At 45.4% G+C, this 15,165-nt stretch overlaps 1 protein-coding gene across 1 annotated transcript; it reads left to right on the top strand.

The window, feature by feature from the left end:
• The first annotated feature begins 12,420 nt into the window (after nt 1–12,420).
• Nucleotides 12,421–14,133, top strand: LOC149369799 (uncharacterized). Its single transcript, XM_089576462.1, has 2 exons — nt 12,421–12,647; nt 13,263–14,133. The coding sequence occupies exons 1-2, from the start codon at nt 12,421–12,423 to the stop codon at nt 14,131–14,133; spliced, it is 1,098 nt and encodes a 365-aa protein (XP_089432588.1).
• Nucleotides 14,134–15,165: the final 1,032 nt, after the last annotated feature.

Here is a 15,165-nt window from a genome sequence, read left to right as displayed (position 1 = left end):
TTTTTTACGTCCAAAAAAAGTGCGAATGCTACCTCATTGTTCTCCAGGCTTTGATGCTCCAAATCGGAGAGATTTTCCAATAGCACCTGTGTTCCTGACCTGCTGAGAAAACCGTACTGATTCCCACTCATTAGGTCATGTTTAGTGATAAAAGAATTCATCAGAGAAATTACATGTTTTTCCAATATCTGGGATACGCAGGAAAGAATAGATATAGGGCGGTAGTTTGCAATGTCATTCTTCTTCCCACTTTTGTACAGAGGAACAACGCGAGCGCTCTTCAGTGATTCTGGCCATGTACCACTTTTAATTATGCCGTTTAAGATAAGCAGCAAAACATTTTTCAGAGCTGTAATGTTTCTTATCCATCACCTATGAAAATGTTGTCAAGTCCGGCAGATTTGTTCAGTTTCAGACTAGACAAAATGCTGAAAAGATCAGATTCTGTCATAAGAGGAAGGAAAGCCGATGGCGATGCGCTTTTTGTCATTTTCGTCGAGCTCGTTTGGACTGCGACCCGTTGCTCAGCGGAAAAACGTTATTAAACTCATTCGCCAAAATATGCGACACAACACCGAAATTGTGCTCCACTGATTCTTGAATGGAAAAGCGTTGGTTACCACGTAACTGATGAATCAGAGACAAGGTGCTCCTGACATCGCGACGAGTGGCGAAACTGCTGTGCAAAGAACTTTCTCTTTGATAAGCGAACAAGTGCAGTTACCTTGTTTCTGATGTAACGACATTCAGCTCGAAGTTTGTCATTTTTTGGTGCCCTGCGGCATCGAGACCAGGTAGCTTCTTTTTCTTTGATGGCAGCCATGATTTCAGCAGTCAGCCACTGAGAGCCAATTTTACGTTTCTTCACAGCCAAAGTTTTTTTACACACTTTATTTCGTCTAATACCTTGACGAAATTGTCGTACGCGGTATCACTAGTGTTATGATGAATAAATGAAGATCATATCCAGTAACACGATTATCGAACTTTTTTTGGTCTAAAATGGTCACGACACACCTGGTAGAGTAGGTGTGTAGCGTAGAGACTGTTTTCGTAAGGGGATACGCAATGTAATAGTGATCTGCAAGTTTCTGTCTGATCACGGCTCCGGATACTGAGATGTCCGACGCACGGACGTTAGCATGGTCAATACAAGTAGTTGTGATGCGATCGTTAAGAAATTTTTCTCTGGTAGGATCGGTGACCTGTAGCTCAATGCCAAATTCCGCGAGCATGGTTAAGTAATTTTCAGTGCCATAGCGATCGCCCTTCATCAAATCGATATTAATATCCCCTACCGTGCACAGATTTTTCCCAACAAAATTGGTTTTGAATATTGTTTGTAATTCTTCAATAAATGTCGACGCATTTAGACTAGGAGGTGTCCTCTACATGTTTTTGTTTCTTCCTTTCTGTCTTCTACCTACCGCCATGCTGAGTTTGCTTTGGCGTTCGGCTGCTGATCCCAAAGTCGGGGGTTCGAAACCGACGGCGACGGTCAGATTTCGACATGGGTGAACTACAGACCGGCCCGCTTACTTTCATTTACTCTCGTCTGATACTCTTCTCTTCTTTTATTATTCTTTATATGTTTTCGTTCTTGTCTCTGTTGACTGATTTTTTACCTTATTCTATGCCCCTTGCCTCTGCCTCTTCTTTTGTCTCTACTTACTCTTCCCTGTCTTCCTTTTGCTCTTCACATGTATTTCGTTGGTCTGGGAAGTTACCAACTACACCTAGAATGCAATTCAGTTACGCCACCACTCCGGTTGCGCTTTCAGCAACGACTTTCGCCGTGAAAATGGCCAATCCGCAACTGACATAGTGGCGGGTCAACATTATTTAATGATCAGGCGATGTGACCTCTTTTGAGAGGTACTTATATGCGGCGTCCGCTTGGTATGCAGGATGCCATGGTGAAACGACGCCACTATGCTCCTATCCTAAGTAAAACAAGTTTAAGAGAAAATTCGTTTAAAGTTTCCTATTTTTATCGGTGAACAGGCATTCGAATGTCATTTGGTCGTTATTCATGACTGCCGCGGCGTACTGGGGTTGCTGTCTGAACGTGGGAACATGTGAGTAACTACAACAATAAGGCACGATGAGTTCACTAAGTTATTATTCGAATAGTACTTCAAAAGCAATTTAGTCTGGTAGGCATCATATGAGTCCTGAAAAAAAGGCGCACTTTACTTATGCACGGCGACGTGTGTTATTTTTAAGAGCTCATGATAGAGATTACCTAGACGGGCTTCAAAAACTGTATCGTTTGATGTGCTTGATTCCGGAGTACAAAAACGGAGCGCTATCCTCAAACTTGGTCACGTGACAAGGTTCACTGCCGATTAGGACGAGTAAGGCCATTGTAGAGATAGATGATGAAGACCACAAAAATCATGTCTCCTAATATGCATCATGCGTAATGAGAAAAAATTACGGGACGATCATGCATCTGACAAGGTAGGCCCAGAGTGGTGGTGTAGCTTCAGTTGACGCCCACACGTTCGAAACATGGAGCTTATGGTGCGGAGCCACCACCGCTTTTGAAATCTGTGGATGCCTAAACAGTGACGTCGTAATAAAAATTGAAAATTTATGCCACAGCTAAGTGATGCCGGAAGGACAGAACATCGCGTGGCTTGCGGTTTACGCGACACACGAGGCAAGGACGAAGAAAGCGGACACGACTTGTGCTGACTACCGACGCTCTTTGTAGTTAGATAGGGCTCGTTGTGTCTTCTTCCTTCTGCGCCGCGTGTGTCACGCTGAAGTACAAGGTCCCAACGTGCCAGCAGGCCCAACTGTTTCTACCAATGTCTCATAGGTACAGTTAAGGCACAGTTGTTGCTCCTTGTTAGGGAGTTGTTACTGGGTACTAAAGTTTGTGAGCAATGGGTTGTCACAAAATTGTGTCGATCGAATTGAGCTCATGTATAAAGAGAATCGTGCAATTTCGTAATTAAGGTGATAATTTATTAGTTAGAAACGACTACGCACATGATTCAGAAGTTGCTACTGACCCACAGGACAAGCCTAAAAAAAAAAGCTTAGAAAGCTGAAGTGTCACTGACACACCTCGAACCCGCTTTTTTGATGTAAGTGACATTCAGAGTTTCACAAGCCGCCTGATGCCTGGCTCTACCCATAATCTTCACATCGCGGCACCGTGGTGTACAATTGGTGCAAGCCCTACAGTGGTCGACAAGTCTCTCTGCCTCATTATTTTCAACATCTTTTGCATGTTCCCTAAGTCGGTCATTCACGGTTGGTTGGTTTATGGTTGGTTTATGGGGTTTAACGTCCCAAAGCGACTAAGGCTATGAGAGACGCCGTAGTGGAGGGCTCCGGAAATTTCGACCACCTGGGGTTCTTTAACGTGCACTGACATCGCACAGTACACGGGCCTCTAGAATTTCTCCCCCAAAGAAATTCTAGCCGCCGCGGCCGGGATCGAACCCGCGTCTTTTGGGTCAGCAGCCGAGCACCGTAACCGCTGAGCCACCGCGGCGGCGGTCATTCACGCAAATTCGCGTCAGTCCATTATAGGATTTTCCGCAGGAGAGCTTCAATTTTGTAGATGACGTTAATTGCGCACTTTACGAAACACTGCCCATGTCTCTTAATAATATGCACACAAGCACTCACAAAAGGCTTCGCCATGAGTGATGGAGGCAATGGCACCGGGAACATCATACATTGGCAGTGCGACCATTGTCACTTTACGCGAAAAAGAGGAGGCCTCTAAATATCTATTCATATAAATCCAATTGTCCCATGTGCCCAGATGTGGAGGGACGAAAAACTTAAAACTATAAGTGTGTTTAGTGGTGAGATTGCCTCTATACTTTTAGTCGTTGCAGGAACCCAGTACTTCTGAATACTCAGGCAGCAAACGAACTTGTGCTGCAAAATATCCACCCAAGGGATGCCTGTGGTGAAGGACAAGTGAGTAGTTGTCTTGTTTCTCACAGCTGTCTTTAATTGGTCGTGCAGTTGTGGACGGGTACACTATAAATAAATTATTTTAGGGATCTGTTTTTCACGCTTCTCATGAATCACATCTGTTTTGCAAAAATTCACTTCACGAATAATTCGGGCGAAAATATTGGTTTATAATATATTAGAACAGATGTGTCTGAGATCGGCATCTTCTTCCTTTATTAAGAAAAAAAAACGAAGCAATAACTCCCCACGAGTTTGTTCTGTTCCCAAACAAAAGTGCGCTGTTATATCTAAAAATGGCTCCCTTCACTCCTAACGACTAACTTGTTCCGTCCGCGAGTGCTGACAGGTAGCAGTTAAAAAGTAACCTTACTTACTGACTACTTTAGTTGTTTTTTTTTTATCCTTATGTTGAGTGCCTCTTCTCCACAAAACAACGGCAACGAGCACAAAAGGCTTCAGCTCGTGGTGGCTTTGGCAAAACATACCGCATTAGCTACGTGAATGAGGTCGATTTGCTATAAAAAAAGGATGTCGAGGTCTTCGTTCACGATGCAGGGTTTTGCAGGCACCTGAATTATTTTGAGAGGGTATTGCGCGCATTTGGATTACTTTGAAAAAAGTCCCCCTTCAGCAATAACAGCCATTGGTGCTTTTCTCTCTATGTGTACTGCCGAGTTTCTGTCATGACCGCTGCGACAAGAATGAGACATGATGCAATGTTGAGCCACTTTCTTGTCTATGCAGCACCCAACAACTTCCACAGTTATACTTCATCTCGCAAGTTGTTTTTGCATCACTCTGAAAGGTACAGCTCTGAGATCCATTCAGAGCCAACGAAGGTAACAAACAGTCTTTGAATATTTGAGCGGTGTTGTGACTATTTTCAGACAGTTATTGCTGTAACAGGAAAAGTAATTCGGAATGGTGTTTTCAAACCATAGAGAGCGTGTCATTCACTCGTTAAATTAGCAGAGAAATTTCGCACAAACACAGCAGACGAGAGGTTTGCTGCGTAATGGCGAGCTGTCATTGAGAAACATGGGGTCCGCCGAGTCAAACGAGGTTCCTGCGCGCGGCAGCTGGACACTGGTGCTCTCACCTTCACAAAGATGGAGGCACCAGTTGGAGGGTGATAGAGGCGGATGAACATATTTCGCAATGCACAGCATTCTGATTGGCTCGGATTGCCCTAGACTTCACAGCACTGCAAAGAGCTTGTGAGAAGAAGTGTAGAGGGAAGAGAGGAGCGCTAAGGGCCCTGCCATTCTTGCTTCACAAAATTTAGAACTGAAATTTTAACCAAATTCGTGAGATAATGAGGTGGACAAATATCTATAAGTCATTTACAATATACGCACGCATGGCACATACGTATCGTTTGCAGAGATGTGGTGTTCTGTAAAATAACATTAAATAATACTGATATTAAAGTGACCATATACTTTATCTCACTCTCCTGTTCTGGAGGTTGGCTTCTTTGCAGCAGTCGAAATTATGAGTGATGCAAGGAAGTGGAATCTGTGGCGTGTTCAGGGTGTCCATTCTAAAGTCTTTTTCAGTGTGCAAGTTATCTAAGATTTCATCTCAGTTAACTGCACATCAGCAGTAGTTTCCCTAAGTTTGAGCTCAGATAAAAGACTGCTCATACTGCATCTGGGACCATCAAATGTTTTGTAGTATAGTCAAACTTCACAGTGCCAATAAATAATTTGTTTGTGGGGCGGATTTAGGAGATGCCTGATATTAGCTTTGAATGTTTTATAGAAGAAGCATGCGTATACAATGAAAAAGGCTTGTGCATGTTAAAAGGACAATGACGACTAAAGTTAGATGGCCTAAATCAATTGATTCACTTATTTTATTGAGAAAGAGACTACTTCCAGTGAAAGCAGATTCCATAATCTAGGGAAGACCATAAAACGAAACACAGACAGCGTCGCTGCCACTGGCCGCTGTGTCAAGCAACCCGGAATAAAGTTAGTGCGTTAATTTTTTTCTTTGACGCGTTAAGTCACACTACACATCCATGTATTTTGAGTCACGGTTCATATTATCCGCTAATAGTCACAGTGTCATCACCATAAGTTATATTTAGTAGAAGTGGAAAATATTTCGTTTTCGAGATCAAATTTTTCTGCAATACATTTTTTTTTCCCGGAAGACTGCAATATGTTTCATTGCGCTAGGTCCTTGAAACTAGTCGGTGATGAAGAATAATAAATTGCAAGCAACTGGAAGCAATTGTGTGGTTGCTGGGCTTCGAAATCAAGCTTCTTAAATTAAAAGAACGAAAGTTGAATGCAGTTACTTATGAAAAGCTCATTATTTGTTGTGTGCAGCTCATTATTCTAACGAGCTGGAATGTAATGGAACCTTACATTTTCTCTGTTTCTACGTCTCTGTCTGGATGTACAGAGGGCAAAACGCATGCCTAGAACAAACAAACTGTGTGTTCCAGAGCTCCCAAAACTGCTGCGACCAATAAAGCAAACAATGACGATGGAATTGTATGAAGTTAACAGCACACGTTTACATCCAGTCCATTTTTAACCAAATCTTATCGCTAGTTATCGCGTGTTACGCCCGAAACCTGCTCAGAGCGTGTTCTAGACATGCGTTTTGCCCTCTGTACTATCGGGGACAAAAGTGGTATACTCCACGCGGCAGGAACCGGAGCAACGAAAAACTGCGTTGCAACGCCATCTGCAGGCGGCATCTCGGACCCAGGCAGCCAATCTGTGGCCTATATTATCAGCAGCATGTCGTTTGCCTCGTTTAAATGTTTCGTGCTTTTGCTAGCCAAAATGCCAAGCGGCGCCTCAGCAGTAGCAATCTGGTGGCCCTCTTATTGTTTTGTATCCTCTTTTTTTTCCACGCGCGTTCGAGATAAGGCTCGAGAGGCGGCGCGTGCACCGTCATGATGCGATGAAACGCCCCCGCGCGCGTGGCTAACTTGTCATGGAGGCAGCAAATTTTTAGAACGATATTCGCAACGGACGACAATGAGTGTTACGATTACTATCTCACCGCGAACTTACGACTGGACGAATTTAACATTTACAACCGCGCAGAGGTCTCTCTGTGGTGGTCGCTTTCGCTCTCGGTTAAAAAGGCACTGATGGTACCAGTGAACGACAGATGGAGGGTTGTCGAGCTTAGTAAACAAGGAATATCACAACGGATCGTTTGCCATCTCACTGGAAGAAATCGCAAGGCAGTCTACCGAGTCAGCAGTGCGCTAACGTAACTGTGGTCGTGCGCGCGTACCCAACTTGTCGCAGAAATGCTTCCAACTTCGACCCTTTTGATTTTACACTTCTGTGTACAGAAGTTTAAAAAACTGCTCTACTAAAAGGAATTTTGATAACGGCACTCATATACTTCCGTCGATGTTCGTTGCGTATTTTACTCATTATTCATGACGGAACACACTTTCAGACAAAAGCAACTTGGTTCTAGCCGCCTGGGGTAAATGGAGGAAATAATTTGCTTGCTCAATATTTATTTATTTACTTTCCTCAAAGGTCCCTTTCGGGACATTACATGAGGGGTGGGGATAACACGGCAAAAAATATTATACATTAATAAAAAATGAACACAAATCACGTTGATGAAGAGGCTTCCTCGATAGTGGTCTTTAACAGTCGATGATTCATGATTCATTGTGAAAGAGGCTGGTTAATTTCCCAAACTCTTATTTAATAACGAGAGTGAATGAATTTATCACACTGAAAAATAAATCATCACAATTTACAACGTTTGTTGCTGTCAAAGTGAGTATTAATACTTTGAAAAATTTCCTTCAACTTGGATGACTCTTGATGCACGTGTCGGCATTCAGCGTAGAGGGCGGGGACAAGGTCTGTTCGGGCTCGCAGTTCCTCCCACTCGGTCCTGATAACCTTCCACAGGTCATCGGCGCTTGAGTTTCCCAGGTGGCGTGCCGCCAAATGAGTCCTCATGATGCCCCAAACGTTTTATATTGGGTTAAGGTCGGCACCCACAGGCGGCCATTCCAGCGTCCTAATGCACAATCCCTCGAGCAGTTTGGACTGAGCGCGCTCTGTGTACCGGGCTCCTGTCGTGCTGCAGCAAAAAGCAACCATCTTCGAACGGCCCTTCCAGCATGTATGGGAGAAGGGTATCACGCAGTATCGTGCAGTATGTTTCAGCCACAAAGCTTCCCTCAACCCTCACGACTGCGCCCGATCCGTTTTTTGTTATTGCGCCCCACACGCTGACTGCGCAGCGCCCGCTTGACAGGACATCGCGTATCCACGGTGGCAAATACCTGTTAAATAATTGAAAAACAATGAATGGTTGTAATTTTTTTAAATTGTATGATGAGATAACGTAACGGATTTCTGAAGCTTTTGGAACTGCATGCCGAACGGAGTTGTAAACGAAGCAAGTGTGTCTCAGCTGAATGAATTTTCCTGTGGTGTAACTATCACCTCAGCGAATATTTTCAGAAGCTTTACCGTGCTACTTGCGTTTAAGAATGCGTCAGTTAACCATGCATGCAGGTACTGTCTGGCGCGAAAACGCGCTGCAATTCTGAAAGTAGGCAGTTAATAAAATTTAGTTGTGCCGTACATTATCTTTAAAAATGTCCGGGTTCAAGGTCTGCTCCTTAGTTTAGTACGGCTGCGGAGTTTTCTGCTTCCCTGAACAGTGGATAAAAATATCGGCTTGCGCAGTTAACACGCTTATTAATCACAGCATGACATTGACGAGTAACATGTCTTCTCAGAAAATGCATCGATAATTCCAGAAAAAAAAGTAATGAAGATTTTACAGGAGTTCAAAGTTTTCATGGCGAATTTGGGCAGTTGATTGTCCAAGGTGATACTTCACTGCATAGGTCCATTATACATCATCGTTTCATGTTTTTGTTTGTCTCATCATAATTTCTGTAGTAACAATGTTTGCGGAGAATGACTGTCACCCACACTTCGCGCATTTTTACATGGGAAGGTCCCGACACCCTTAGAGCGTGTGGGGGTAGCGGTCTCGGACTCAGAGGAGATGCCCTCGACTCAGCGTGGCAAGCTCAGCGAAGACCAGCCACCAAGTGACAAGAGGTTTTTGGGCGTTCGGTGCCCAGCTTTCGCTGGTCGCAAGCCAGAGAATGGGTCGGAGCCAAAGGTTCACAAACAAAACGAAGTTTATACAGCAAAGAGACGATACAGAGGGTTTCACAATCACTAGTACAGACACATACAAAGTGATTAATTGAACAATGCAACACGTGCAAAGTTAAACTCGAGAGAGAATGCAATGCAAAGGCAATATTGCACCTAAAGTGCACTAACACAAGAGAGAGAGGTAAACAAACAAAACACAATTTGTTCACCGGGCACTGCGGCAGTCCGACGACCAGAGTTCCACGACGATGCCGTCCCGCAGACTGGCGAACGTTGCTTCGTTGGTCCGATGCTGGCCGAGTGGTGTTTTCCCGGGAGTCGAACGGGCGCGCTTCGATGAAGCTTAAACGGCGGTCCGGACTGACTGACAGCGGTCAACGCCTTCTTTTATAGGCTCGCTTCCACGTCTGTTTGTTCTACGCGCCAGAGTAGGCGCGCACATACATTCAGCATCGGCAGTGCTGTCTCCCTTCCCTCTTCTCACCGGCCGCGCGTCCCCATTGGTCAGAGGTCGGGGGTCGCATCTCGAAGTTTCGAGCGTATTCTGGCGTGGCGCCATCGTGGCGGCGTCGCCGACGTCCGAGTGCAGAGGAGGAGGACATGTCTTAGCGCACGCAAGGCTTCCCCCTCTTCCCCCCGTCAGCTGTAGAAGCAACTCGGATGTTCTAGAGAAATCTTCGGCGTGGATGACTCATCCCCTCGGCGCACGCCGTGTCGGTGAGCGGTGGTGGTGGGGAGAGAGAGCACACGCACACAGGCTAGGCGCTCCGCGGGGGTTTCCTCCTCTCCCATTCGTATCGTGCCGGCGAGACGCGTCCGCGCGGCGCTGTTTTTCTTTGTTTGCCCCAAAAATGCCGCGAATTTTGTGACAATGACCACCTCTCGAATGGACGTTTTCTGCCGATGTGCCGTAATATATTAGCGCGGGAGGCGATTGCGCAGACCGCAAGAGCATTTTAATACGAATTTGCACAGAAATCTGGCAAACTCACTTGAAATAATGGACCTCTCTGCAAAAAACGCAGCCTTTTATAGGTTTGCAATCATTAAAATACTCTCAAATGATAAAACTCTGACATACAGACGGCAGATATGACCTACGCAGCAAAAGATTAAAAAAGCTGAACAATAATGGGATTTTGTTAGCTTTTGATCACATCTTGCGTCATCCTGCAGGTAAAGAAAACGACAAAAAAATTGTTGGATACCTGCCGCTTATGGGGCACCACACACGTTGCTTCTGGTCCCATCTGGTAGAAAAACTGCACTTATCTATGAACACGACTTCATTCCAGTCCTCCAAGGTCCAGTCGTACACAGCACACGCAAACTAAACTAATCGTTGGCGCCTTTGCGAGTCTGTCAAACGTGGATTCTGCGCAGCCACGCAGCTGCTGAGTCCTGCCTCTCTCAGTCTTCGTCGAATTGTACGGCAGGAGAGTTTCAGATCTAGCTCGCCGCGTATTTCTTTGCATTGATGAATGGATCTGCCACCGCAGCAGCGACAATCAGGCGATCCGTCTCGTCGTTGCTCGATCTTGGCCGTCCGCTACGCTCGGCATCATGTAACCTTCCTTCTTCATCCCTGTACGCCTTTATAATTCGGCCGACAGCTTTAGAACTTTTTCCAGTGAGACGACAAGTTGTTCGTTCTGACATCCATTCTATACTGAGCTCAACAATCCGCCTTCTCTGGCTCACTGGTACCAGAGGCGCCATTTTAACAGAGTGCTAAAGCGAACACAGCATAGAGACTTCTGCGCGGTTGTAAATGTTAAATTCGTCCAGTCATAAGTACGCGGCGAAATAGTAAACGTAATAGTCATTGTCGTCCGTTGCGAATATCGCTCTAAATTTTGCTGCCTCCACGACAAGTCAGCCACGCGCGCGCGGGCATTCCATCGCATCATGACGGTGCGCGCGCCGGCTCTGAAGCCATAACTCGCAGGCGCGTTGAAAAAAAGAATACACAAAACAAAAAGAGGGCCACCAGATTGCTAATGCTGCGGCGCCGCTCGGCATTTTGGAAGGCAAAAGCACGAAACATAGAAACGAGCGAAACTACATGCCTGCTGATAATAAAGATCACAGATTGGCTGTCTGGGTCCGAGATGCCGCCTGTAGACGGCGTTGCAAGGCAGTTTTTCGTTCTTCCGGCTCCGGCCGCGTGGAGTATGCCACTTTTGTTCCCGATAGTACAAATGCTTGGCTGCACAAGATGCCTCCTTTGTCAATTATGGCATTTCACTGTGTACATTACCTCTTATTTTCCTGCTGTAAGCAAATATACTCATTTCCATATCTGTCTTGATTACAAAAAGGCATTGCAGTTCACAAGGCAGACTGTTCTAAAGTTCAAAGCCAAAACTACTAGAAAGAACTCAGCAGGTTTCACTGAAGTGGACGCGAAGAGGCGAAAAGCGAAAGAACGCAATTTTGCCAGTGGGGAGGATCCGACCAAAGTTTCTTGAAAGAAAGCTCATCACACCCTCCAAATCATGCCTTTATATTCAAATATCGAGGCATAGTCTGTGCTATGCCTCGGCTACCCCACTACAGGAATGCATGAGCACTGTACTCTATTTTGACGCCATTTCATGCGCACCATGTGTTTGTCAGTAAGCGAACTTTTATGCGCCCGTTTTGTAGCACGTCTCTCTTGTGCTATCGCCAAGGATGGCTACCAAGTAATCTATACTCCGTTTCATACATCAGGTGCAACGCTGTCATAGCTACAGCTCTTGTTTACGCTCCCTGCATCCGCGATAAAAAATAGTGCATGCTCGTTACGAGCGGAAATAATAATTGCTTTGTCTGCAAGCTTAATATATATTACGTTTGACATCAATTTGGTAAAGAACAGCTTTTTTTAGAGGGAAAAGATCGGAATCAGTAAATTTATATGTTTCGTTTGTCGTTTTTGTTCGTGTCGCGTTTTCGCGGACCCGGAACCCTGCCAGCTGTGCTCTCCGTGCTGCGCATCTCGTTTTCAGAAAATGGCGTCCAACGCATTCACCTCGAGCACCTCTCCGGAGCGGCTTTTTTCGAAGATTCGCACTTCGAAGATGTCCACACACGCGAAGCAAGTCATTTCAAACGTGCATGCTCGGAATAGAGCCCGTTTCCCGCAGAAATCCGTCCGGGATATTGTGAATGTTGTTAGTGACGATACGGATGTGTCTCCCCGTACCGTCGCAAAATACAAGGCCTGTGCGGACCATTGATGTCTCCGAAGAAAAGGCCTCGTCATGTGAGAATCGCAAGTTCACGAACGGTGAAGCACGACAGCTTCACGGTGCATGCCGTCCGACTGAAGGTACATGAGATGTACAGGAAGCGAGAGGTACCCACGCTGGAGAGTGTTCGGAAGGCTGTCAACGAAGACGAGAACTTGCCGAACTTCAAGAAAACCACCTTGTGGAGGTTGTTGAAGGACATTGGCTTCATATTTCACAAAAGAAAAGGGAATCTTGCTTTGATCGAGCGCAGTGACATCATTGCCTGGCGCCGGCGGTTCCTGCGGGCGATTAAGGGATTCCGAAGACAGGGCAGGTAAGAATAATGCTTTGCATCTTTTATCACTCAACACGTTTAGATTGTCGCATAACGCGTGATGTTAACGTTTACAATTTAATAACATTAATACGGATTTCTTGCAGAACTGGCAATGAATGTTGCGTCATCAGAAAAAAAATGAAAAATTTGCTCAACCCCAATTGTTCTGACGTGAATTTTGCTCAAAGGTGGCATTTGGTGGCCGGTGATGTTTTATGATATATTTGGGTGAGGAACTACCTCAGCTGGTCAGAAGTAATCAGTTTAATTCCAACTGTCTGCTACGACAAGCCAAAAACAGGTCTCCGCTGGTCGAGGCACCAGTGTGCGTATCATCCCGCCGTCATGGCAGAAATGACATGCAGGAATGAATCGTAGTACTCGTTCTTCTGATGGACGCAACTTGGGGCTCCTGGTGCTCGCGTGCATATCATTTCGCAGGCAAAGAATGAAGATAAATCATGAAGTAACATTTCCTACTCAGTTTTTGGCCTATATTCTGCTCCATGTTGTCAGTGATATGGCAAGACTCGTATTGCTGCTATGGCATAGCCGTGGGTATGTTTATTGATGTTAATTACCTCATCCGTTATTTTGTTTTGCTTTGTACAGATCCATCATTTACCTGGACGAAACCTGGGTGAACAGTGGGCATACGAAGGAAACTGTCTGGCAGGAAAGAAGCGTGAAGTCCTCGCATGATGCGTTCCTGAAAGGCCTGACAACAGGACTGCCTGCGCCCTCCGGAAAGGGGGCCCGTTTGATCCTTGTGCATGCTGGCAGCTCTGCAACAGGCTTTGTGCAAGAAGCTGCTGACTTCTTCCGAGCCAAGAAGGGCAACAAGGCTGACTACTACTCCGAAATGGATGGAAAATACTTCGAGAAGTGGTTCACAGAGAACCTTCTGCCTAATATTCCAGGCAACAGCTTTATTGTAATGGACAATGCGCCATACCACAGTGCGGCGCTTGAAAAGGCCCCTACGTCATCAACCCGAAAAGAAGATATTCAGCTTTGGCTGACAAAGAAGGGGGTCCCCTGGACTGCCGACATGGTGAGGGCAGAGCTACAGCTCATACAAAAAGTCAACACTCCAAGCATTATCTACAGGATTGACACCTTGGCGGCTGCCCATGGCCACGATGTTCTCCGTATACCGCCCTACCACTGCGAGTTCAACCCAATTGAACTTGTTTGGAGCCAAGTGAAGTGCTTTATAGCAAGCAGGAACAAAGGTTTCACTTTGGCAGAAGTTGAAAAGCTCCTACGGGTGGCGTTGGCAGGTGTAACCCAACAAAACTGGGAAAACTGTTGTGCCCATGTCCAGGAAATTGAGGCTGAGGCTTGGGAAAGTGACATGATTGTGGACACCGATATAGATCCTCTTGTTTTCAGTATCTGTGACTCAGGCAATTCCTCGTCTGATGATTCGATTGCTGAATTCAGCGATGAAGATTTCAGTGATGTTGAAGAATTTGTGTGACTTTTGTGAAGAGATAGCTTGTTTGTTTCTTTGTTTGGAGGGTAGTGGTTGGGGGTTTACTGCACTCATCACAAGCTCTTAGCAGTGGGCTTAATTCCTCATCGCAACTGTGGATCAGTAGTCTGAGACACTGCAAACAGAAGCCCACCCTGCAATGGGCACTCCTGAAAACCACCCCTGGGAAGCAGGACGTCTCAGCTGGTGCTGGTGTCGTCAGCAGAATAATTGCAAACGCAAGCTCAAAATTGTCAAGGTCACACAGCAAGCAGAGGACTGCGCATCGGCCCTTTCCAAAGACAGCTGGCTCTCTGAGTGTTGTTCCTTGCGTGGAAACCTCTTACGACAGCCGTCACAAACTACTGTCAGTGCACTGAACCTCTTATTGGTACTGTCAATTAATAGTCTCGTGCACTACAAACAACAGACGTGGGGGGCAGTTCTATCTTTCCCGAGACTCGTCGAGCAGCCATCGCCAACGAAGTCCGGGACTGAGGACCTGACTACCTATCCTTTTCCCTGAACCCTTTTTTCTAATAAATGTTTTTAACAACTACTGCAAAGGTAGTTGTTCATTGCTACATTGGAGTATTGATGTTTCTCTTTCCCCAGTATGCAAGACGCCAAAATTTTGAATCAAGGCCTCGAAATTTATCTCTTTTCTTAGGCGGGAAAAAGCCATTTGAGTGTGGCATAAAGAAATTTCTTTTCTCAGCCAGAAATTTCAGCATCTTCCTCTGCACATAACAGTGCACCTAAAGGAGCTTTTGTTTATGACAAGAAGCAGAATATTGCTTTTTTTTTGCCAGAAAGAAAACTACGACATCAGTATACCCTGAAAAAAAGAATCAAAAACAAACTGCTCACATGATATGCATCTCGCTGTTCCGCAACGGATATTGTTATTTTTTTTTGCCAGAAAACTCGCACAAAAATCGACTCATACAAATTATGAGATCAGTATACCCTGAATAAGGAATGAAAAACAAACTGTTCACATGATACGCATCGCGCTATTCCGCAACGGATATTGCT

This window comes from Amblyomma mixtum, chromosome 1 (genome assembly GCF_055824585.1).
Source record: "Amblyomma mixtum isolate Tamu chromosome 1, ASM5582458v1, whole genome shotgun sequence".
Lineage (NCBI taxonomy): Eukaryota > Metazoa > Arthropoda > Arachnida > Ixodida > Ixodidae > Amblyomma > Amblyomma mixtum.
This window is presented reverse-complemented; position numbering and strand designations above follow the sequence as displayed.

Excerpts from the sequence above, each read along its gene's own strand:
- LOC149369799 (XM_089576462.1), top strand. The coding sequence starts at position 12,421 with ATGTACAGGAAGCGAGAGGTACCCACGCTGGAGAGTGTTCGGAAGGCT. Across the intron at positions 12,648-13,262 it reads GGATTCCGAAGACAGGGCAG|ATCCATCATTTACCTGGACG; the intron begins GTAAGAATAATG and ends TGCTTTGTACAG.